A 25626-nucleotide genomic window follows, 5' to 3' on the forward strand; every position below is an offset into this window, starting at 1 on the left:
CTTCTTTATGGCTAGTATTCCCTGGTCAAGGAACTAAGATCTCATGTCTCGGGGTCTGTGCACTCTGGAGTCCTTGTGCCACAACTAGAGAGAAGCCCATGTGCAGCAACAAAGATCCTGCGTGCCACAATTAAGACCTGACGAAGCCAAATAAATATTTAAAAAAACAAGATCAGCATAAATACTTCTCCAAAGATGATGTGGCTTCCTTGGTGGCTCAGAGGTTAAAGAATCCACCTGCAATGTGGGAGACCTGGGGTCAACCCCTGGGTTGGGAAGATCCCCTGGAGAAGGAAATGACAACTCACTCCAGTATTTTTGCCTGGAGAGTCCCATGGACAGAGGAGCCTGGCGGGCTACAGTCCATGGGATCGCAGAGTCGGGCACGACTGAACAACCAAGCACAGCACAGCAATAAACACAGTAAGCGATGCTCATCGTCATCAGTTACTAGGAAAATGCACATCAGAGTTACAAGAGACCACCTTAATGCCCACCAGGATGACTATGATAAAAAAGGTGGCAATTACAGGTGGTGACGAGGCTGTGGAAAAGTTGGAACCTTGTGCAGGACTGGTGGGTATGTAAGATGGTGCAGATGCTTGGAAAACATTTTTGTGGCTCCCCAAAAGATTAAACAGTCATCATATGATCCTGAAATTCTACCCCTAGATATAGATCTAAGAGAAATAAAAATGTATGTCCATACCAAAGATTGTACACGAACGTTCACAGCTGAATTTTTAATAGTGAAAAAGTGAAAACACCTCAAATGTATCTTAACTGATGAGTGAATAAAACAGTGTGGTGTATCTACAAAATGGAGTGTTATTTGGCAATGAACAGTAATATAGTACTAGGGAGATGAGCCGAGATGAAAGGGCAGGAAGACCTTGAGCTTGCCGCAGCTCGTGAGCACACCAGAATTACAACTATTTACAGAATAACCATTGAAGAAAAGGACCAGAGCCTACATGAAGATATTGTACAACTAAAGGCATACCGAAGGAACCACAATGATGTTCTGGTTTTTTAAAAACATTTTATTTCTGACTGACTTCTCCACCTTTCCCGTGAAATGCACAAGGCTGAGAACTGGAGCCAGGCTCCCATTTCTGCTGGAGCACCGAGAGCCTGAAGGTCCTCTGGCCTAACTGGACTTTTCCAAGAAAAGTATACTCTTCTAGGTTCATGGTCTTTTCCCTTCACTTCCCCTTCCTCCTGTTCTAATGGGAGAGCATGACCACTAAACACTCCAGCCAGGTCAGTAGTTGGACCACTGCCCAAAACACCCAAACATCCGAGTTTTCTGTAACAACTGACGGTGGAGGTGCCCGTCCGAGGAGGACAAGGAAAAGGCCCTTGCCCGGGTCCCTCGAGTTTGAACAAAATGCTAAAGGAGGCCAGGCTGCTGGCAACTCTTCAGGTGATGATTATTCCCTGAGGGAGAATAATCATATCATATTTATGTCTGTAACATCGGTTTACTTAAGACATTACATAGGAATATACATCCCCAACCTTTGCTCCAAATTCTCATTTAGCTTTATTCCCCCATCAGAAACAATCTCTACATGTGAAACTTCCCAGAAGCGTGGACTCCTTATTTTATGCTGGTCTAGTTTAAAGGCAGCGTCAGATCGCTGTTGATGTTGGATACACATAAAAGGAAATGTATAAACTAGACTGTATTTTCTGGGAACACCTTTTTACATGACTCGGTGAGTAAGTTGTATCCGTTGCGCTGGTGAAGCCCGAGGGTAGAGCAGAGCCTGAGTCGGGTCTGTTTGCCCTCAGCATCAGGGTCACCAGAGCTGGCCTGGGACAATGGAAGGACCACTGGCGGCCGTGAACCCGCCTCGGCTGAAGCCTGCCAGGCGAGGTGCTGCTGGGGAAGGGCAGGAAGTGTGCACTTCTGAGGTGAACTCACGTGGACCCACGGAAACAGTGGCAGGATTTGAAGGAAGAAATGTGTTGTCACAGACCCACCTTACACTAAGAAAATTCCCACGGGAAGGCGAGGGAGAAAATGACTTCCAGCCAACTCCCAACCCCACCCCCAACACAGGTCCTCCAGGAGAGAAGGCAAGTTCTTGGAGTCTGGGCCCCACCCAGCACGGAGGGGTCTTCAGGCCCGGGGGTCCTGCCCTTCAGCACCCAGCCCACCATGGCGGCGGGGACCTGCGTCTTGATCCCCTCACATAACCTCGCACTGGAACGACTCTGGGAGGATGGCGGCAGGCCACGTCACAGCAGGTCCTGAGAGGAATATTCCAGCGCCAGCCATAGTCTCCAGACCCTCGCTTCTGGGAAGGCAAGGCACATCTTCCCCAGGTTCCCTAAAAGGTTTGATGTTATCGTGAAAAAATGGTAGAAAAGAGAGGAAAACCCGCTACCCACTCCTGGCGAGCGCCCCCGTGCCCTCCTAGGTGGGCGTGGCCAACGTCCTCAGCCGCCAGAGCCGCCGCCTTGCAGGGTGCGGGGCGTGGCGGTGGCGGGGCGGAGGGGCGTCACTGCCGGCGAGAAGTTTCCTCATCCCTGACCTCGCTCTCCAGCAAAGTTCAGCCTCTGTTAACTGTTTCCTGAAGGTGAACGGGAGCAGGTCTGGTCAGGAGGCAGAAGACCACCTGCTCTCCGGGAAGCCATCTTGCCAAGACTTAAGAAATCCTGACGCATTTCCAAGGGAAGCTCTGATGAGAGGAGCCTCGAGGAAACGCGGAAGGAGGGTCAGATTCTTTCGGATACAGAACCACCGAGAATGCAGGTCCGTGCTGCCAGCTTCCGCTCCTGGGGGGTGGGGGGGGGAATGACTGCGTTTCCGCGGGCGCCTTGGCAGTGCAGTCCCCTGCTCCCGGCTACATCCTGCAGAGCTTCAGCGGGAAGTTCTCCGTGATGAGGTGGTCGGGGTGAAGCAGCACCACGATGTTCACCTCAAACTCTGAGGGAGAGAAAAGACAGACAGGCTCAACGCTCACCGACCCCGGAGGCGGAAGCCGAAGGCCAGCCCCGCTCGGGCTCGGCCGAACTCCGGACAGGGAGGCAGCAGCTCCTGCCTTGGGGGTCTGCACGCGCACCCTCCCAAGCTTCCAGGAGAAATCGGTGTACTCTGTTAAGGTCCCGCATTCTCAAATACTCTCTTGTCCTCTGTCTCTACTGCACAGAATCTCCTGGAAGCCCATCTGCTCACATGTGCACTCTGGCTTTGTTTTTAACCTGTCCTACCGTCCTGGGTGGACTCGCGGACCCCACGCAGCCCACCAGGAGCACATTTCCCGGGCCAGGCGAGAAACAGCGCTTGGAAAAGAAGGCAAGCCGTCTCCTGGCCATCCCTTTGCAGCCTGATTGATTTGTCCATGACACCTCTTCAAACATTCCTCCGCTACCTTCAGCAAGCAGAGGAGTCTCCCCCACTCTCTAGGTGCTAAGGGTCAGCATGTGGATGACAGGGAAGGGGGTGCCTGAGGAGGGGGCCCCGAAGAGAGACAAGCCCGGGTCCCTCCCCAGTGTGAAGCGAAGGGGCTGCGGGCTGGCTCCTCCAGGGCCCCCCTGTGGCCGGAGTCCCAAGGACAGCATCTCCACGTATGGCCGTCGCCTTGGCCTGGCACTGGCCAGGGCAGAAGTGTGTACCACAGCGGCTGCCGTGTTCCCTTCCTTTCTGATGGCTGTCACAGGTCGCAACACCCTCTGGGCTGCCCAGCGCCATCCTGCCCTAGTCCTCCCACCACCTCACTGGCCTTCCTGGAAGGGACAGAGGAGGCCCAGCAGGCACAGAAGGCCCACGGCAGGACGGCGGCTGGCTCCCTCCCAGCTCAGAGGACCAGGGATTCAGCTGGGGACAGCTGCGGGCCTGACCACGCCCAGGAGGTCCCCTGAGGCGGGCATCGTCGGGCTGGAGGGGCACAGTGAGTGTGCGCCTAACGCAGGACGCAGGGCTCACCCTATTCCCCCTTGAGAACAGAGCCTGACCTCCCAGCCATGAGACGATGACCCCAGGGAAAGGAGAGGCTGCGGCACTCAATGACCGCAGGCCCCCTCCTTCCCGCGGGGCCCCCTCAGCTGAAGGGGTGGCCACTGCACAAGCCCCCAAGCAAACGAAACATGAGCCACAAGGACAGAAGCACCGCCGATGTCTTGGCTGATGGGCTGAGGGCGTTACTTCTATGGAGGAATCATGGGCGTTGCATTAAATGTTACATGGACGCTTTGTCAAGTCTGACAGAAATAAGGTGCGGACAGTACAGGTGCCTAATGCACAGTGCAGCAGAAAAAATTAATTTTTGGATCTTTCTTAAAGTTTACATAGCAAAATCAAGTTGAAAAATCGACAGATAAGCTCCTCCTCCTTAACTTAAAAATCAAAGGTGCAGATGACCCTTGAACCACCAAGGTCAGGGAGGCTCCCACCCAGAATTAACAGGTTGCCCCTTATTTGGCACTTCCACCACAATTGCAGTTCTCTATCTGCAGATTCAACCACAATACAAGGTGAATGGAGAAAAAGCAGGATTGAAAAGTGCATCTTAATGCGACTCAGATTTTGTGGTCCAAGTATCTATCATGTGATCACAGAAAAGCACCGACTCCCCCTCAGGTGCTAGAGCCAAAGCCCTTGGGAAGATGACTGTTCACTGGGCTCTCACATCTTGTGTCCCCATCAAATGCCAGCCCATCAGAGGGCCAATCCGACCTCCCCACGAGCTTGGCCGGCTGGTCCCTGGCCAAGTTAGTGTCCTTCAGAGAGCGCGTCATGTGAGCAGCCCATGCTGTCTCCTGGGGGACAAAGCAAGTTCAACCCTGGGCACCACCCAGCTGCTCTACACGCGTTTTTCTGCAGCAACCAAAGGGCTGGGTGCTCCGCGATGCACCCACGATCAGCAGACCAGCAGATCCATCCCCTCCCAGGGGCACCCTGAGGGCGTGCACGTACCCACTTTGAAGTTGGTGGTCTCCAGCGTCGGGCAGGTGAACAGCCGGGGGAAGACCATGTAGATGGGGATGGAGAGGCCCCGACACACGTCCCCATCGGCGATCTGAATGTTCTGAATCTCTGTGGCGTCGCGGGCATACCCTTCTGCACAGCCTGGAGCAGGGAGAGGGGATCATGGGGTCAGGACACAGCGCACGTCTGTTCAGGCCAAGGCAGCAGCCAGTGACTCTTGGAGAAGGTGCATCGACAGGAGAGTCCCCTGCTGTCCTGCTGGCTCTGCGGGACCCTGGAGACGAGAGGCAAGCTTGTGGCTGTGGGCTGGTGGTAGCAGAGGGTCAGGGGGCCTTACCGCATGTCTCCACACGCACCAGCTGCAGCTCGATGCTTTTGATGGCAGCCTCCGAGCTCTCCACCACCAGCTCTCCCGTCAGTGGCTGTGTGATCACACAGTTGGTTGAGTTGAGATGTCCTCTGATGAGAAATTTTGGGAGCAAGGCCCTCTGAAAGGAGACAAAACCAGACACATCAGAAATGGGAGGTGCCAGAGGAAATGACTCAAGCCACTCTGATACAAAGAAGAACTGGACACAGACTCTGGTAATTTACAGGAAACTCACTGGGAGTCTGGCTGACAAAACTGGCAAAAATGGACAACAGCGCTTACATCTTCTGTCATCCTGAGTAACAGACGGAACAATTCAATGACTATCTACAGACCTAAGGCACCTGACAAAGACCAACTCTCTCACCAAAGCACCCTGACTGCCTGCTTCAGGTCTGCACAACTCTGTGTGACCAAGCACCATGACATGAGAATGTCTGAGGGACTTCCCCGGTGGCGCAGTGGATAAAAATCTGCCTGTCAACACAGGGGTCTTGGGTTAGATCCCTGGTCCAGAAGGATTCCACATGCCGTGGAGCACTAAGCCACTGTGCCAGAACTACTGGACCTGCGCCCTAGAGCCCATGCTCAGCAACGAGAGAAGTCACTGCAGCAAGAAGCCCGCGCACCGCAACGCAGTGGCCCCCGCTTGCTGAAGCTTGAGAAAGCCCTCGCAAAGCAGTGAAGACCCAGCAGTCATAAATAAGTCAACATTTCTAAAAATGTCTGAGGAGGTTAACCGGGAGTGTTTAAAGATAACCTGTCACCAAGGAAAAAAAAAAAGATAATCAATTTTAAAATGTTCCCAAGTACACAATTTTGAAAAACCGAGAGATTAATTTTATTTCTGAAAAGAACAACTTTTCTTCCATGCTTGACTGAACACCTATGGATCTTTTCTCTTTGGACAGAGGAATATGGCCATGGGTGAGTGATGGTGTGGTGGGAAGAACAGATCTGAGGAGCTAGAGACACTGCCTAGCAGTCTTTCCTACGGTCATATCCCAGTTACTGAAGTCAATTCAGAGTTTAGAACACACTGTCCAATAGAAACATGAAGTAAGCCACAAATGTGAAGAAGCCAATGTGTAATTTAAAATTTTCTACTAGCCACATTAAAAAAATTAAGAGGAAGGAGGCGAAATTCTTCAGTATATTGAAAATGCTGTCTCTTTCACATACAATCAGTATTTTACAGTTATACATGATGCTTTAAATTCTCTTTTTTCATACTGAGTCTTTGAAATCCAGTCGGTCCCTCAACTCCTGAGCCTACGCCGGCTGTGCTCCACGAGAAGCCACTGCAGTGAGAAGCCTGGGCGCTGCAGTGATGGGGGGCGGGGGAGGCAGCTAGAGGAAGCCTGCACAGAGCAATGAGATCCCAGCACAGCCGAGCGAGAGAGGGAAGGAAGGCAAGTCGCCCTGGTGCCGGGGTGTATGGAGCACGTTACCTCTTTGACGTTCTGTAACGTGTCAGGTGTGATCGTGAAGTCCACGGGGCTCGGAGTCCATTTCCCCTTCTGAGGCTAAACCAGGAGGAAGAACCGAAGTCAGGAGAGTCCCACAGCTCCACCGTGTCTTTCCCCGTTTCAGGAAATGCAAGGCAGCACAAGAACCGGAGACCTTGGTGCTAAGAGGCAGGGCGCCTGGGTTCTAAAACACAGTTCTGCTAGGAAACAAGGCGTGTCTGTCCAATGTCTTCATCTCCATGACTCAAGTTTCCTCATCTGGAAAATGGGGGGCCAGGCTTCTTTGTCTCTTAAGGTCCCTCTCAGGTCCAGAATTTAAAAGCAGAGCGGCATTACTGGGAGACATTTATTTGAAGCCGTCTCTGAGGATAAAATCTTACACTGAAGTGTCTCTGTGATGGGCCCTGTGCAGTGCTGTTGCTGGCCCTGGACCCACTGCGCAGATGAGGTCAGTGAGGCAGAGGGCTCACCTGGTCGCTCAAGTCCAGAACAGAACGGACAGTCCAACCCAGGCGCCCTGGCCCCACAGCTGGTGCTGTTAGCCACTCAGCTGCAAAACTAACCTTCTACCAGGAAGACTCACACCTGTAACGTGGCAGATTACTTATCAGCGTTACAGTAATTCGTTAACAAGGACCATCTCCATCACACAGGCTCAGAATCCACCAACACAGCCAAGCGTCCTGAGGGCCTGCCCAGTGCCGTTTACTCCCAGGCTGGGGCCCAAAGGACAGAGGCTCTGATGGCAGGGGAGCCGTGGAGGGGAAAGGGCCCCGGCCAGTCTGCCCACTTTACTCACCAAAAGCTTACTCTCGGAAACAGTCTTCTTGAAGCTACTCTTTTTCTTTTTACTAATAGGTTCATGAACATATTCTTTTGTGAATATATTTTTCCTCACAGCACATAAAGGAATATTTAACTTGTCAACTGTGGGTCATGGCGTAGTTTGCCTTCTAGGGAAATTATTCACAGAGACCCTGACCCCTGGGGGCTAATTGTGGGTGACCCCCAGGAGCAAGGAGGAAGCCCCAGTGGCTCTGCCACCGCCACCAGCCTGAGTGGTCACCGGGCGCCCAGCTCTGGGCAGGGGGCTGAATTTGGGCTTATTCACAAAGGTGGAGGCTCTTTTTATTTAAGACATGAAATGGCATGTGACTTTTTATTAAAGACATGAAATGGCATGTGATTTTTTTTTTTAGGGAACAATCTACATGAAGAAGAAAAATTTTTTAGCTTCCATTTGAAAACCCTTGGTTGGACAGAAGGAAAATATCTGTTTCTAAATGAAGTGACTTCCAAAAATGAGAAATATTTTCATATTTTTTAAAAAACCATAGCACTGAAACATGTATTGAAAATTTATAAAGAGGGAAACTACACATAACTGAAAATCCTAAAAAAGTCACAACACTGACGCAAGGGCATCGGTGATTTCGCTGATCTTATGCGGAAGGGCTCTGTCTTACATCTTCAGTGAGTCATCACTAAGGCATCCGTGGACATTTCGTAACAGGGTTAAGACTTAGGCCCTGCCCCAAAGGGCTGGAGAGACTGAGACACAGGGACTCCAGGGCCATGGGCACGAGTAGCAGCCCCAACATGTCCCCTGGGGGAGGGGACCTGGGCCCCTCGGCTGGCACGAGAAAGGACCACTTAAGGACACTGTACTGTAGAGTCCCAGCAGAGGGTGTCAGAAGAGCCTCTCCCTGCCCCCCTCCCCAGCACCCCAGCATGTTCCTGCCTCGTGGGCCGAGAACGCAGGGCCCTGGCCTTCCTCCCCACAGCCGGGCACGTTTCTCCCAGCTGTTTACGGAAGCGGCCTCGACGGACGAGATGATGCCTCCCTCCAGGACCAAGGGCGGGCTTGCGCACCGTCTGCTGAGACGAAGGTGGGCCCCCCAGCCTGGGGCTCCTCAGGTGAGGCCCAGACCCCTCAGGTGCAGCACCCCGGGGGCTAGGGGCATCGCCCGGCGGGTCTGGCCCAGGGGATGACGTGCACAGAGACCCTGCTGCTGGCCAGCACCCACGGAGCACTAGCAGCTAACTCACTGCTGCTCAGTGGGTGCAGTCCCGGGCCCCGCAGAGGAGTCCTGCTACCGAGCCCAGGCCCCCGAGGCCGGCTTACGGCGGAGTGGACGATGAACTCGCAGGTCTTGGTCAAGTCCTTGGCCAGCAGGGACCGCCGCATGTCACAGCGCAGGGTGTACTGCAGAGAAAGGCAGAGGACGTTCTTGAGCGGGTCTGCTTTCATCACAGAATCACACACAGACAAGGCTCTGTCCCGTTAATGCGTCATATGAAATCAATGTACGTAACCGGGGAGTTAATGCTCAAAATGAAAAGTATTTCTGTAATAGACACCTCAGCCTGTGCCCAGGGCCATCCTATAGCTGGACCCCTGGAAAGGGTGCAGAGTCTCACGGAGCCCCACCTGTCACACGGGGAAAGACCTGCGAGGCAGAGCTGGGAATCAGCATCACTGTCTGAGCCCGGACAGGGAACACAGCCTCTCTGAGCTGCAGCTTCCTGCTCTGGAAGATGGGGACACTGATGCGACTTTAGTGAGGACCCGGTGAGATGACAAGTCAGGGCTGGCACGTCGCAGCTCTGGGTGAAACAGCAGCGACTTTGTAGAAAGGATGAGAAAACACGGCAGCAGAACTGCAAACCCTGGGGCATCGAGACTTCACAGGCCAACGAGGCAGACACCGGCCACCCCCCCCACCCCATACCTTCTGCAAGACAGGCCCTGTGCCCTGCGAGGTGGAGCCCGCCACAACCTGGGCACCGAGCTGGAAACTCGGCCTGACTCAACACTGTCCCTTCCCATCCCGTCCATGGGAGCGAGAGACTGGTAACAAAATTCTACGGCACATTACTGTCTTAAACAAAAATCACGCATGTTCAATAAAGCGAGTTACTGTTTTAATCATCTGGAGAAAAAAACATTAAAAATAATTTGTAGAACTGGAACCATATGTGTCAAGAAGTTATGACTATTATGACCGACCTGTCCAGGTTAAACAAGAACTATGTACTTAAGGTACTTACTATGTACTAACGTTCTCCTGGGAGATGAAATGTTAGAAAGGAAATAATAAAGAACACCCTTGTCTACAGGGCCTTTATATATGTGTGTGTATAGTCTCACACACACACACACACACACACACACACACACACACACACGTTGCTACTGTCAGTTGCCAAGCCGTGTCCCACTCTTTGCCACCCCAAGGACTTAGCCCACCAGGCTCCTCCCCGTGGATTTCCCAGGGGCAGAAACACACATACGTTCTCCATCGAGATTTCGGCCTGGCCTCCCCAACCAGACTAGCTCAGCAAGGACTGCACAGCACGTGCGTGTGCTCTGCTTGCATGTGCCACGCACACACGCATGTATCTGTGTAATCGTCTCTCCCGTGCAGCCTACACGCTACGGGCAGTATGTTGTTGGGGCCTGCCTGGTCTCCCTGATTCTTTTCCCCATGGGAACGACCCTTCCTCATTTTCAGTCTCAGGGGTTTGGGAGGGCCGGCTTCCCCCAGCCCACCCTGGTTTGGAAGTGACCAGAAAGCCAGGAACGCTGCTAGACCATGGGAAGAATCCTTTCTGCGGGGGTGGCCAAGCCAGAAGAATGTTCTCTGCCTCCAAGAACGCCAAACTGGGGGTGGACTGGTGTCCCCCCCACCCCGGCCTAGACAATCCCCTGGAATTGTGAGTTCCAGGATCCAATGTCCCTTTCTTGGCTAAGCCAGTTTAAGCGAGACTTCTATAATTTGCAAATGAAAGAGTCTGAATAATGGGTACCAACTTTTGGTCACTCAATGTTTTTTAAATAAGTGTGAAAGCAGTAATTGGTAATATAAGGCAGCTGGTGATGAGTGGGAGAGGGCAGAAAGATGGAGAAAACAGGAAAACACCGATGTGTTTTAGGAACTGCATGGAAACCTGGGTTCGATCCCTGGGTTGGGAAGATTCCCTGGAGAAGGGAATGGCTACCCACTCTAGCATTCTTACCTGGAGAATCCCAAGGACAGAGGAGCCTGGTGGGCTACAGTCCATGGACTCACAGTTAGACATGACTGAACGATTGTCACTAAATTCTTTTATAGCACTTTCTTGATTAATTCTGACAACACAAAGGTAAGGATGGTTGACATAATATACAGATAGTCACCCGTGAATTCATTTATTTAATCCTTCAGCAATTATTTACTTGGCATGCTCTGGGTGCCAGGAACTAGGCTGAGTAAGCACTTCACAAAGAGACCTCATCAACCCCCAGGAAGGAAGGTCATGAAGGCCGTCTGGGCCACAGAGGTGGGATCTGAGCTCACACCTGCCTGCAGCCAACACCCACGCGCCGCATCTGTACGCAACACGGTAACTCAGGCCCAGTCTGTCTGCTGCAAAGCCCTGGGTCTTTCCACTCCGTCCGGATCTTTCCCAATTATTAATGAGTGATCTATATGGCAAGACCTACAGGAGGTCAAGGAGGGTGAGACATGAGCAGGGCTCCCAGAGGAGGTGTAAAACTCGATTTCTTTTTTGGCCATGCTGTGTGACTTGTGGGACCTCGTTCCCTGACCAGGGATGGAACCCATGTGCCCTGCAAGGGAAGTGTGGAGCCTTAACCACTGGACGGCCAGGGAAGCCCCAAGATGTGATCTCTTCTGACTGACAGTAAACTCACCATGGACAGGAAGGAGGAAAGAAGACACAGGCCAACAGATTTAAAGCAGACTCCTAGAAGGGATATTTCCACCATGAACAAGGAGGACAGGCATCTCGATCATTTACTTCTGAATAAACCATTTCAGCAGACGTGCTGGTACCGCTGTACTTTGTGTTAAGAGTATAAAACCCCGCTAGCAGGGCCACAAGAATAGAACAAAAATCAAACTACCCTGTGATTTAAACAACTTTTAAAGGGAAAGGTGGTTGTACAGAGGACCACTAGAAGGACTGACAGCTTCCTGGATGCTCTATCTGCAAATAGGAACGAGAGACAGATGCAGCGTGGCTGAGGAGAAATCAGAGCAAGTATGATCGGGCCCTCCACCTACGATCTGAGGAAACCAGCCCCTGCGAGCTGGCCACCTACTGCCGGCTACATTTTAAATCCTTCATGTTGTCAGGCTTTTTACTATTTTTACATTACGGTACCACAACGCAATTCAAACGATAAATGAAAAGTGTCTCTGCACCCATATGATTTGAGAAAGACGGATGTTAAGGCTCAACAAGAACACCTTCTCTCCCAAGACACACCCCCGGGAATCTTCACGGCAAGTGTGATGAGTCCTGGCGCTGGGAAGGCCACACCCTGTGGGACCACGGTGGGCACTGCGCCTCTGGGTGGTACCTGCCCTACCGTCCAACCGAGGGGCTGGAAAAAGGCCTGTCCAGAGGCTGGATGAGCGCATGGATGAATGCAAACGAGACCAAGAAGTCGTAATCCTAGTGTCTCTCAAGACATATGCTTCTCAAAAGCAGCAATGACGAATTTGAGTTAAGAACTGGGAATTAGATGACACTGGAGAATTTCTGTTCCTACTGATAGGTGTGAAAATGTTAACTGGCGTTATGCAGAAAGAACGTCCCTATTTTTTGGTGATTTTGAGATGAAGTGTCAAGATTCTGTAACTAACTTTGAAATGCTTCAGAATATAGATGAAACAAAGGTGGCAAAATTCTAATAAATGTTGAATCTAGGTGATAAGCAAAAGAGTGACCAGCTCTTATAAATATGAGGTTGAGAGGACATCTCTATGGTTTCAGAAATTTATGAGCTATTTGGGGAGGTGCAGAATTCCATGTTCCAGCATTCTAAGGTTGACCCTCAAAGTGGTAAAATCTGATAACCAAAATAAACTGAGGTCAGGGTGATTATTTACTAAAGAATTAACCACATGCTAACTCTCCTTCTGCATCTGAACTGGTTTCCAACTCACACACAGCTGCACCAGGACCCCAAGTTTTACATGTTCATCTGATGCCCTTCTAGGCAGTATGTGGAAACGGGTGACACTTCCAACTTTATTTTAAACAAATGAATCTTTTAGTAAGAATGCTAAACACAGGAAAAGAAAGTGATAAGTAAGAAGTATGACCACAGAAAACTGGGTGTTATTCTATTGTCTCTAATGAATGTGTGCTTGTTAGTAAATGGACAGCATCAAAGAAGAATGTGTAGGTAAACCAGGTTGATGCTGATTCTGGCAAGAGAAAAAAAAAATTTTGAAAATGCGATGTTTGAGATATTTTCAGTCTTGCTAAAAAAGTAAAAAAAAAAAAAAAAATGCAGTTTTCATTCACTTTCTTTCATGGTAAAAATATTCTGCACCTTGAAAGCGGGTCAGAAGACTTGGGTCTCTACACCAGCTGTGTGTCTATGCAAGTGGCTCCCTTTGAGTCCAGACACTTTACTGTTCCTTCTTATGAGCGGCCTGAAGCCTTCAGAGTATTTACTTCTGAAACAGGTGCACTGACAAGAAAGGACTAGAAAAGTTTTTGTACAGAAAGATATTGACTGCAACAGATTACATCACACTACATGTGTTTCTTTTTGACTGATCTTTCAAGCCATTCATAAAACCCACATGCACACAAATCTTGGGTTAAACTCTCAGGAGTGTTTGGAACATTTTTAAAGTGTTGCATTTTTAAGCAGGGGAATCGTCTCTACCAGAACTAAATTTTCAGCTAAAACTTAATAAATCAAAAAAATTTCCTAACTGCCAGCCCTCTTGCACACACGTAAGACAAAATGCTTTTGTCTCATCCGGCGAGGGACCGGCTGCAAGGCTGATATCACAAAAGTACCTTTCTTTCCAGCGAATAAAGGAAAGGCTCTTTTTCTCTCGCTCTGAGTCATGACTCCAAACTGCGCCTGAGACAACAATGGGGACTGTGACAGACATCCTGAACCGGCAGAGGTGGACAGGAAGTCATAAATCCACCTCCCCCCACTCATTTACACGGGCTCTTCAATAAAGAATACAAGCCTATGTCAGAGCAGTAGCCTTTGGGTATGAAACAAAGAGATATTTATACGTTCGAAATAGACAAGCCGGTGCGGGCACCAGAAAGACGTGAGGGCGTATCTATTACCAACAATAAAAGCACCCCCCGATGGTGTCAGCGCGGCCTGCACAGAGCCCCAGAGAAACAACGGGATTCCTGAAGAGCAGCTCCGGTGTGGGTCCTCCAGGGCCTCCATCAAGGATAATGGTCCTATTTCCATATACGCACTATGTTCTGCAGGGCAAGATGAGAAATCAGCACACAACATACATGGGAGGCGCTCAGCAATGCCTACGGCGTTAAGTTCTTGGGCCCATTTATTCCCGAACTTTCAGTGACACAAAGAGGAAGCCGTCGTGCCGAAGAGAAGTCAGGACACGCACCTGGATGTTGACGAACACGCCATGGTATGTCTCGTACAGAACTCTGTTACTCTTCACGTGCAGCGGAAACTCGAAAGGAATTTCTGTTTTGCCGCCGGGAAATTTTCCTGGCTTCACCATTTCGATGGTGCTGTTGATGACCTGGATGGGCTGCAAGGAAACGCACAAGTCGGTCCATCAACCCGTGCTCCCGGTCACGTGACCGTGTCTAGAAAATCACTTCCTGGGAGACCCGGCGCTGCCCCCCACCCCCGGCCCCCACTCAGCTGCTACCATCCTGCTGCTGTGGGCAGCCTGGCCCTGCCCAAGCTGGATTCATTTTTAGGACTGGACGCTGTGGTGTTGGGAACAAGTAGGAAATGCACTGATACATTTCTCTCTTATCCCCAAGTATCTCAGCTTGACCGTCCCCTAACACCCCCTCTGAGGTGTACCCCCACCTGCAGCACTGCAAGGAGCCTGGGGGGGAGCAGAGCCCCCTGCTCCCCACCCCAAGCCCCGGGCCTGCCCCAGGCAGCCGGCAGGCCTCCGTGGCCCGGCCCTGGGAGCCAGACTGTTCTCACACGCGCCTCGACGGCAGGCGCCACACCTTCCTGAGGGAAGGCACGCTGAGCCTTGGTTTACCACCACACCGAGGAAATCCACAACTCTGGAAGTGAGTCTCTCAAGTGCTGACGGAAGAAAAGAGGAAAGCTGCGGGGACACGTGGACAGGCCCTGAAATCTGCATGCCCTCTAGGAACCTTCTTTCCCCTTCACTCCCTCCTCAGAACTTAAAAAAAATCTGCCCTTCAGAAAAAGGAAACTAAGTCCAGCAGAAAGTTTACCTCCTAGAACACAGAATCTCAAGCGACAGGAAAGAAGGGGTCCACTGGCGTCTTACCTGGACGCAGCTGGACTAAAATAACAGTTATACTAACAGTTTTGCTTTAGGAAGGGGAGTGGGGAGAAGGCCCAGGCACAACCTCCCAGAGCGCTCTGGGCTCTGTAAGGGTTGAAGGTATCCCCCTCAAGTCCCCCTAACCCTGTCTAATGGGAATAAAAACAAGCAGACTTTCAATAACAGCATATATTCAGAATCAAAATATCTGCATGTGTTTTTCCATTTGATTAGTGAGTCGCAAAAGCACGCCTGCCACCATTCCTGGCAAAATAACAACAGAGAAGCTAAGACAGCACGTGCAAACCAACCCCAAACATTTGGAAAAGGAACTCAAGACGTGTGAGTCGGGCATTCTTACCTTCACGGAATTATAGAAGGCTTCGAACACCCCCACGCTCTTGGCGCTGAGCTGCAGGTTCACAGTTCCTTCCACCGTCAGGGAGAGGCCCTGGTGCTGGACCGAGTCCTTCCCAGATATGACCACCACCCCGGAGAGCATTTCCTGGGGAGGGGAGACAGCCACCCGACACATTAGCACGGCTCTTTCATCCGCCTGGTTCACCAGCAAAGTCGGGCTCTGGAACCATCAATGTGGTCCAAGATGAAGACGCTCAGCGGGCACTTGTCACAGACAGATGCCCGGATGTCACAGGGGGGAAGGCCCGGCCCTGGGGGGTCTCGGGGGGAGGAATCTCATCCCCCCACCACCTTCCGGACACAGCTGATTCCCACTGGAGAATCCCAACACAGGTCCGGTTTCAAAAGGGCAAAGAGCAGGGCCTGGGGGATGGCAGATTCAGAGCCGCCAGGCACAGGCGTGTGTACGATGACCCCTTCAGAAGGAACATGACGCCGGGAAGACCCTCTTCTTCACCTTCTTGCTTGGTGACGCTAAGATGACGACACGCTGGCAAAGGCATGAGCGGCTCAGAGGGATGTCCTCTGCCCAGCGAGCCCGGCGGCCACCCCTCAGCACCCACCGCCCCTCACCCCGCCCCACCATCCTGCTTCGCACGCTGGTGGACAGTCCAGCACAAGAACGACTCCGCAGCAGACCATCCTTCACTTCTCTGAAGACCCTGAAGTCGCAGAACACCTACATTAACCCCTCTCCTGCCTGTCAGCGCGGACATGACAGTCTCCACCTGCGATGGGGGTTTGTGTGCAGCAGAAAGCTGAGGACTGTGGTGCTGGAGAAGATTCTGGAGAGTCCCTTGGACTGCAAGGGATCCAACCAGTGCATCCTAGAGGAGATCAGTCCTGGGTGTTCACTGGAAGGACTGATGCTGAAGCTGAAACTCCAATACACTGATCACCTGATGCGAAGAAATAACTCATTGGAAAAGACCCTGCTGCTGGGAGGGATTGGGGGCAGGAGGAGAAGGGGACGACAGGGGATGAGATGGCTGGATGGCATCACCGACTCAATGGACATAAGTTTGAGTCAACTCCGGGAGTTGGTGATGGGACAGGGAGGCCTGGCATGCTGCAGTCCATGGGGTCACAAAGAGTCAGACGCGACTGAGCGACTGAACTGAACTGAACCGAACCGAAGAGAATCCACAGCAGATACAAAACAAATCCTTCCTGAAATGACCTTCAGATTCGGGTCGTGATTGCTGTCACATGGGGATGTGATGGCAGAAAAAGAAAAAAAAAGGTGGGAGGGGGGATGGGGATGGGGAATACATGTAACTCCATGGCTGATTCATGTCAATGTATGACAATACCCACTGCAATGCTGTGAAGTAATTAGCCTCCAACTAGTAAATGAAAAATAAAAAAATAAATTAATTAAAAAATAAAAATAAAAGCCACATTAAAAAAAATTTTAAATAGCCCCACAGATCAAAGTATTAAAAAAAAATTTGTCCTACTGGCATTTAAATCTGTTTACCTTTTATTTCCTGTAATCACTGGATGAAAAAACATTCACTGAGTTTTCACATTCTGTGAAATTAGGGGAGCAGGGGATATTCTATGTATCTTGAAGTGAAGTGAAGTGAAAGTTGCTCAGTCATGTCTAACTCATTGCCACCCCATGGACTATACAGTCCATGGAATTCTCCAGGCCAGAATACTAGAGTGGATAGCTATTCCCTTCTCCAGGGGATGTTCCCAACCCAGTGACTGAGCCCAGGTCTCCCACATTGTAGGCGGATTCTTTACCAGATGAGCCACAAGGGAAACCCTCTGTCTCTTAAATATTCTAAGTATTTCGGTTTTGTTTACTGCTCCCCACCCCAAAGCCCTGAAGTCTAAATTAAAACAAACAGTATCAGCTCCATTTTAAGCAAAATTCAAGAGGTAGAATGCATTTTGTTCTTAAAGTTAAAAAGCTCATAAACAAATTTAAATGAAAACTCTTCTGAAATACTAATTTAACTTTTAAATTTTTAATAAAAATTAGTTCTATTAACTTTTATACAACAGAATGAAGTAAAAACCTTATTTTCTATCACTTAAATCCACGAGTATATTTTTTAAAATATACTTAAGTGTCCCAGAATTGAAATCGGACAAAACAATTTCACAAACTTTATCAATTAAACAACACATTGGCACTTGGTTCCGCTTCTATTTAACTGTAACATTTTCAGTTAATCTCACGGGAACAGAATCTGGGTTGACCGCTGAATGCCCCAGAATAAGCACAACATCAATAGAACGGTTTCCTTCCTGAATCCCCATGGCAGAAGGAGGAAAAAGCGGTGAAGTGCCTGGGAAATACGCAGAGTAAGAATTTTATGGCTCTTTTGTCATTCTTTGATTTCAACTAAGAAATGACAGCAGAGAGAATACAAATTAAGAAAATGTGTGTGTGCTAGTTGCTCAGTCGGGTCCGACTCTCTGCGACCCCACAGGCCCCTCCGTCCAAGGGATTCTGCAGGTAAGAACACTGGAGAGGGGAGCCACGCTCTTCTCCAGGGGGTCTTCCTGCCCCAAGGATCGAACCCAGGTGTCCTGCACTGCAGGTGGATTCTTTACTGTCTGGGTCACCAGGGAAGCCCACGGTACAGTCATAAAACCTGAACAAATCAGCCTGTACATGAGGCCAAAGGTCTTTCTTCAGGGAAAAAATAGCAAAGCAAATAACTAATCGAGAAATAACAAATACCAAATACACAGCAGTAATTAAAATAATAATAAGAGAACACATTGTTTAACTGCATACAAGTTAAATTTGTAGTCGATAAAGTGAATTATTTTTCTAGGAAAATATAACTTATCCACACTAACTCCTGAAACGCCAACATTTTGGCCACCTGATGCGAAGAGCTGACTCATCTGAAAAGACCCTGATGTTAGGAAAGATTGAGGGCAGGAGGAGAAGGGGATGACAGAGGATGAGATGGCTGGATGGCATCACCGACTCAATGGACATGAGTCTGCGTCAACTCTGGGAGTTGGTGATGGACAGGGAGGCCTGGCATGCTGCAGTTCATGGGGTCACAAAGAGTCAGACACAACTGAGTGACTGAACTCCAAAGGAGATGGGAAAGCTAAACAAATAAGTTAGAAAAATTGGAGAAAGTTGCATATGAGTCCCCCACACCCACAAAGCACCAGGCCTGGAGAGCTTCACAGATCATTCCCAAATGTGTAAAGTACAGAAAACGCCACTATTAAACTACTCCAAAACACAGAAAAAGAATTTATTTTTTAAAAAACTAAGCAAATACAACAGTGACACCAAAGTAAGACAAAATCTATACACACACCCATACACACAGAAAACTAGATTTTTCTCATAAATACCAACGTATAAGCCGTAATGATATTAGCAATACAATCCAATATCAATGTAAAGAAATACTACACTATAACTCTGTGGAATGTATGGATAGCTCAACTGTTAAAATTATTAATACAACTCACTACTAATAGCTCTTTAGAGAAAAATCATACAGTCATCTCCACAGATGCTAAAAAGTCACTTGCTAAAACTAACATCCATTCCTGATAAAATTCCTAGTAAAATAAAACCAGAAGGCTATTTCTTTACCCAGAAGCCAGCATCAAACTTAATAGGAAATGAGATACGAATTTAAGCTAGGAGTAAAACAAGGATGACTACTATCACCACTATTAACATACAACATGTGCTGTGCTGAGTCGCTCACTCATGTCTGAGCAATTCATGGAAGCCCAAGAATACTGGATTGGGTAGCCTATCCCTTCTCCAGGGGATCTTCTCAATGCAGGAATCGAACCAGGGTCTCCCTCATTGTAGGGAGATTCTTTACCAGCTGAGCTACCCGGGAAGCCCACAACATGTACTACTTAATGCAATAAAAGAGGAAGAAGTATGAGAACTGAAATGGAGCTGAAATTATCACTATTTGTGGATGACATGACTGTACGCCTGAAAGAGCCCAAGAGGTTTACTGCAAACTATCAACGTGAAGACTTAAATTAGAGAAAGTAGGGAAAACCACTAGACCATTCAGGTATGACCTAAATCAAATCCCTTACGATTGTACACTGGAAGTGAGAAATAGATTTAAGGGACTAGATCTGATAGACAGAGTGCTTGATGAACTATGGACGGAGGATCATGACACTGTATAGGAGGCAGGGATCAAGACCATCCCCAAGAAAAAAAAAAGCAAAAATGCAAAATGGCTGTCCAAGGAAAAGAAAAGATGTGAAAGGCAGATATACCCATTTGAATGCAGAGTTCCAAAGAATAGCAAGGAGAGATAAGAAAGCCTTCCTCAGTGATCAATGCAAAGAAACAGAGGAAAACAATAGAAGGGGAAAGACTAGAGATCTCTTCAAGAAAATTAGAGATACCAAGTGAACATTTCATGCAAAGATGGGCACAATAAAGGACAGAAATGGTATGAACCTAACAGAAGCAGAAGATATTAAGAAGAGGTGGCAAGAATACACAGAACTATACAAAATAGATCTTCATGATCCAGATAACTACGATGGTGTGATCACTCACCTAGAGCCAGACATCCTGGAATGTGAAGTCAAGTGGGCCTTAGGAAGCATCACTACAAACAAATCTAGTGGAGATGATGGAATTTCAGTTGAGCTATTTCAAATCCTAAAAGATGATGCTGTGAAAGTGCTGCACTCAATATGCTAGCAGATTTGGAAAACTCAGCAGTGGCCACAGGACTGGAAAAGGGCAGTTTTCATTCCAATCTCAAAGAAAGGCAATGCCAAAGAATGTTCAAACTGCCACACAATTGTACTCATCTCACACGCTAACAAAGTAATGCTCAAAATTCTCAAAGCCAGGCTTCAACAGTACGTGAACTGAGAACTTCCAGATGTTCAAGCTGGATTTAGAAAAGGCAGAGGAACCAGAGATCAAATTGCCAACATCCGCTGGATCATCAAAAAAGCAAGAGAGTTCCAGAAAAACATCTACTTCTGCTTTATAGACTATTTCAAAGCCTTTGACTGCGTGGGTCCCAACAAACCGTGGAAACTGCGTGAAGAGTTGGGAATACCAGACCACCTGACGTACCTCCTGAGAAATCTGTATGCAGGTCAAGAAGCAACAGTTAGAACTGGATGTGGAACAACAGACTGGTTCCAAATTGGGAAAGGAGTATGTCAAAGCTGTATATATTGTCACCCTGCTTACTTAACTTATATGCAGAGTACATCATGAGAAACACTGGGCTGGATGAAGCACAAGCTGGAATCAAGATTGCTGGGAGAAATATTGATAACCTCAGATATACAGATGACACCACCCTAATGGCAGAAAGTGAAGAACTAAAGAGCCTCTTGTTGAAAGTGAAAGAGAAGAGTGAAAAAGTTGGCTTAAAGCTCAACATTCAGAAAACTAAGATCATGGCATCAGTCCCATCGCTTCATGGCAAATGGATGGGGAAACAATGGAAACAGTGACAGACTTTATTTTGGGGGCTCCAAAATCACTGCAGAAGGCGAATGCAGCCATGAAATTAAAAGACACTTACTCCTTGTAAGAAAAGTTATGACCAGCCTAGACAGCATACTAAAAAGCAGAGACATTACTTTTCCAACAAAGGTCCATCTATGTAAGGCTATGGTTTTTCCACTGGTCATGTATGGATGTGAGAGCTGGACTATAAAGAAAGCTGAGCACTGAAGAACTGATGCTTTTGAATTGTGGTGTTGGAGAAGACTCTTGAGAGTCCCTTGGATGGCAAGGAGATCCAACCAGTCCTGAGTTCCTAAAGGAGATCAGTCCTGGGTGTTCATTGGAAGGACTGATGCTGAAGCTGGAACTCCAATACTTTGGTCATCTAATGCAAAGACCTGACTCATTGGAAAAAACCCTGATGCTGGGAAAGATTGAGGGCAGGAAGAGAAGGGGACGACAGAGGATGAGATGGTTGGATGGCATCACCGACTCGATGGACACGAGTTTGAGTAAACTCCGGGAGTTTGTGACAGACAGGGAGGCCTGGCGTGCTGCAGTCCATGGGGTCGCAAAGAAACGGACACGAATGAGCGACTGAACTGAACTGATCAACATGAAGAAAATTTCAGGAAGGAAGATAGTGGGGTAGAAAATTAATATACAGAAATCAACAAGGCAACACGTGCACAACAAAAATCAATGAGAAAACATGTTGGAAAAAAATACTTTCTTTTCAAAAGCAAAAAAAAAAAAAAAAAAGGCTTCCCTGGTGGCTCAGTGGTAAAGAATGTGCCTGCCAATGCACGGGTTCAACCCCTGGTCCGGGAAGATCCCACACGCTGCAGAGCGAGCGAACGAACCTGTGCGCCACAGTGTTGAGCCTGTGCTCCACAGCCCGGGAGCTGCGACTTCCGAGACTTCGAGCCACAGGTCCTGAAGCCTGCTGCTCTAGAGCCTATACTCTGCAGAAGGGGACATCGCCCCAGTGACAACCTCACACCGCAACGAGAGAGAAGCCCAAAGCAGCAAAGACCCAGGTGGCCAAAGTAAATACAGAAGTAAAATGATTTTTTTAAAAGGCAGCAAAGTTAAAATATGTAAACCAATTTAACAGGAAATGAATAAAACCCTGATAAGATGAAAACTTCACCATACCCAGTTTTTGAAGTTTTATTACTCTTAATGTGTCTGCTTTGAATCTATAAAGGTAACATAATCCAATGAAAGCAACATCAGAATTTTTTTTCTCTTTTTTTAGAAGGGCATGGTATGGCAGGGTAAGACAGATTAGAAAGCTGATTTTTAAATTCATCTGGAATAATAAATAGGTTCTAAAATGAGGAGGAAAGAGGGGGACTAGCCCTGTGAGATACTGTAATGCCACAATAACTTACCAAGTGTGGTGCAGGGCGTATGTGGGCTGAAAGATCAATGGGACAAGAGAGAAACCCCAGAAATAGACCCAGATTACAGAGGAATTTAATAGACGGTAAAGGAAGCACTTTAAATCCAGAGGGATTTATTCACTAAATAATACTGGAAAACTAGCCAGAGATCTAGAATAAAAAGCAACCGCCAGAAAACTGGCAAAATAAAAGAGAAAACACTAAGTTGGATTCATACTGAAAACCTTTGTAAGCAAAAAGTTCTAAATACAAACACCTGAATAACCAAAAGTTTAGAAGAAACCAGAGAATAATTTTTATCACATCAAAGTGGGGGGAAAAAAAAAAGTGGGACACACCTTTCTAAGAATGATTCAAAACTCTGAATAATAAATGTGACTGCCGAACCAAAAATAGTTGGTTATATAAAAGTGATTATGAGCAACATTGCTTACATAAATGATAAACTAGGGAAATAATGCAACTTAATAGGCAAAAAGCTAATTTCTCTAATATTTTAAGAAATAAAAAAACAAACCACCTTGGGCTTCCCTGGTGGCTCAGTGGCAAAGAAAGAAACTGCCAGGCAATGCAGGAGATACGGGTTCGATCCCTGGTCTGGGAAGATCCCACACACTGCAAAGGAAGTAAGCCCAAGCGCCACAGCTATTGAGCATGCGCTCGGACCCCAGGAGCAGGCACGACTGAGTTCACACGCTGCAACCACCAAAACGGGAGCGCCCCAGAGGCTTCACTCCCCCGGGGAACCCACTGCAAGGAGAAGCCCACGCACGCAACTAGAGGGCAGCCCTGTGGCAAGGAAGACCCAGCAGAGCCAAAACAAATAAACAAAATCCTACAACCCAAAACCAGCTGCGTAGCCTCACAGAAAAACCATTCCATTCTAAGTATCATGAATATAGTTCATAAGAAACACAAATTGCTCGTAAGCCCATGAAAAAAATGTTCAATGTCAAAAGTAACGTTTTGAGAAAAGATCATCACCATTTCCCCCCATCAGATTAGCAAAGATAAAAACGGTGGTCATATTGTGGCGGGGTAGGGTGCAACAGGGAGGGAGGAGCTGAGAGTCCGCTAGATCAGCCACTGGGCAATTCCAGAAACATTCTGTACACAGTGGGCCCAGCAACTGCACTTTCAGGAGCTTTCTTCAGATATATTTGCACAGTGAATGACTGATGAGTAGTTACTCACTGCGACATTGTAATAAAAAAAATGTAAACAACCTAAATTCCAACAACAGGAAAACAGTGGGTTGGTTTTTTCTTTCCCTTTAATGATATCTCAGGAGATCATTCACATTTAGTACATGTATGCTCTTTAAGGTTACATATTGCACCACGGGTTCGATCTCCGGGTCAGGAAGATCCCCTGGAGAAGGAAATGGCAACCCACTCCAGTATTCCTGCCTGGAGAATCCCATGGACAGAGGGGCCTGGTGGGCTACAGTCCATGGGGTCACAGAGTCAGATACGAGTGAGCGACTACACCACCACCACTTCAGAAAGGCACTTTCTGCCTGCCAGACCAACTGTCTCTTTAAATTAAGAGAAAGGTCATGGGTCATGGTTTTTGGGCTTCCCTTGTGGCCAAGCTCTAAAATCACTGCAGATGGTGACTGCAGCCATGAAATGAAGACAGTTGCTCCTTGCAAGAAAAGCTGTGACCAACCTAGACAGCATATTAAAAAGCAGAGACATTACTTTGTCTACAAAGGTCCGTCTAGTCAAAGCTATGGTTTTTCCAGTGGTCATGTACAGATATGAGAGTTGGGCTATAAAGAAACCTGAGCACCAAAGAATTGATGATTTTGAACTGTGGTGTTGGAGAAGACTCTTGAGAGTCCCTTGGACTGCAGGGAGATCCAACCAGTCCACCCTAAAGGAGATCAGTCCTGGGTGTTCATTGGAAGGACTGATGCTGAAGCTGAAACTCCGATACTTTGGCCATCTAATGCAAAGACCTGACTCATTGGAAAAGACCCTGATGCCGGGAAAGATTGAAGGCAGGAGGAGAAAGGGACGACAGAGGATGAGATGGTTGGATGGCATCACCGACTCAATGGACATGAGTTTGAGCAATCTCTGGGAGTTGATGATGAACAGCGAAATCTGGTGTGCTGTAGTCCATGAGGTTGCAAAGAGTTGGACACGACTGAGCGACTTAACTGTGGCTCAGCTGGTAAAGAATCCGCCTGCAATGTGGGAGACCTGGGTCGATCCCTGGGTTGGGAAGATCCCCTGGAGAAGGGAAAGGCTACCCACTCCAGTATTCTGGCCTGGAGAATTCCATGAGTCCATGGGGTCGCAACGAGTCGGACACAACTGAGCAACTTTCACTTTCACATTGCACCACTGTGGAAAGGGGGTAGGAAAAGAACCTTTATATGCATTTACTTGTCTACGCCTAAAATACCTTTGACCGAAATCACTAGACATCAAGAGGCTTTCATTGCCCCATAGAAGAGGACCTTGATGGACAGTGGAGGGCACAGACATTTCTTTTGGAACTCATGGAAACGGGTTCGATCTCTGGTTGGGGAAGACCCCAGATGCAGCAGAGAAACTAAGGTTGAGTGCCGCGACTACCTGAAGCCCGCACCCCAGAGCCGGCGCCGGGCAACAGAAGCCGCTGCAGTGAGAAGCCTGTGCACCTCAGTGGAGCGGGGTCCGCCTCGCTGCGGCTGCAGAAAGCCCGCGCAGCAACACACGCCCGGCACAGACAGAAATAAAGAAGGCAGAGCCCCTGTTCTCAGGGGTCATGTATGTCAGTACTGCATTCTGATGGTGTAGTAATAAGGGTGGGGGCAAAAGCAGGTTTCTTCTTAGTTCAGTAGGGTATAAATACAGGTCTCCATACTTAGGAAAATGGGGTGGCAAAAATCACAGCTGTTGTCTAATGAGGCCATCTCTGAAATTTCTAGTTGTGAAATTTTCTTGAGAATCTGGAAAAGAAACCTGAATCCCTGAATAAAAGTTTAGAAGGGGCAAAATGAGATTGCCAATACCAGTTAAAAAAAGGAAAAATCAGTTAAGGGTAAGTAAATAACGAGGTCCTAAGCACAGGAATATTAAAATCGAATCATGGTGTATGCTGTGGTTTCAGGGGCCACATACTGCATATTCGCAAAATTACGAGTTAGTAGAGATGACCGGCTTTCAGATGTCAATAACATAAAAACTCAGAGAAACTCTATAGCGTTGACACTTCGTTTGGAACTACTGGCCTAAGTGAATCTAAAGACCCCAGACTATATAACCCAAGAGGTTCAGG

At 48.3% G+C, this 25626-nt stretch overlaps 1 protein-coding gene across 2 annotated transcripts in view; it reads right to left on the reverse strand.

Annotated features, from left to right (window-relative positions):
• Nucleotides 1–1022: 1022 nt before the first annotated feature.
• VPS26C (VPS26 endosomal protein sorting factor C) overlaps nucleotides 1023–25626 on the reverse strand; it is a 34287-nt gene continuing 9683 nt past the window's right edge. The window contains exons 2-8 of one of the 2 annotated variants that reach the window (XM_020870863.2): nucleotides 15431–15574; nucleotides 14191–14340; nucleotides 8904–8984; nucleotides 6761–6835; nucleotides 5277–5427; nucleotides 4928–5080; nucleotides 1023–2938 (exon numbers count right to left, since the gene is read on the reverse strand). In XM_020870863.2, coding sequence (XP_020726522.1) covers nucleotides 2856–2938; nucleotides 4928–5080; nucleotides 5277–5427; nucleotides 6761–6835; nucleotides 8904–8984; nucleotides 14191–14340; nucleotides 15431–15574 — 837 coding nt within the window. In that variant the 3' untranslated portion in view covers nucleotides 1023–2855. The other variant, XM_020870864.2, reaches the window with a different exon arrangement.

The sequence above is a fragment of the Odocoileus virginianus genome, chromosome 4, assembly GCF_023699985.2.
Source record: "Odocoileus virginianus isolate 20LAN1187 ecotype Illinois chromosome 4, Ovbor_1.2, whole genome shotgun sequence".
NCBI classification, from domain to species: Eukaryota; Metazoa; Chordata; class Mammalia; order Artiodactyla; family Cervidae; genus Odocoileus; species Odocoileus virginianus.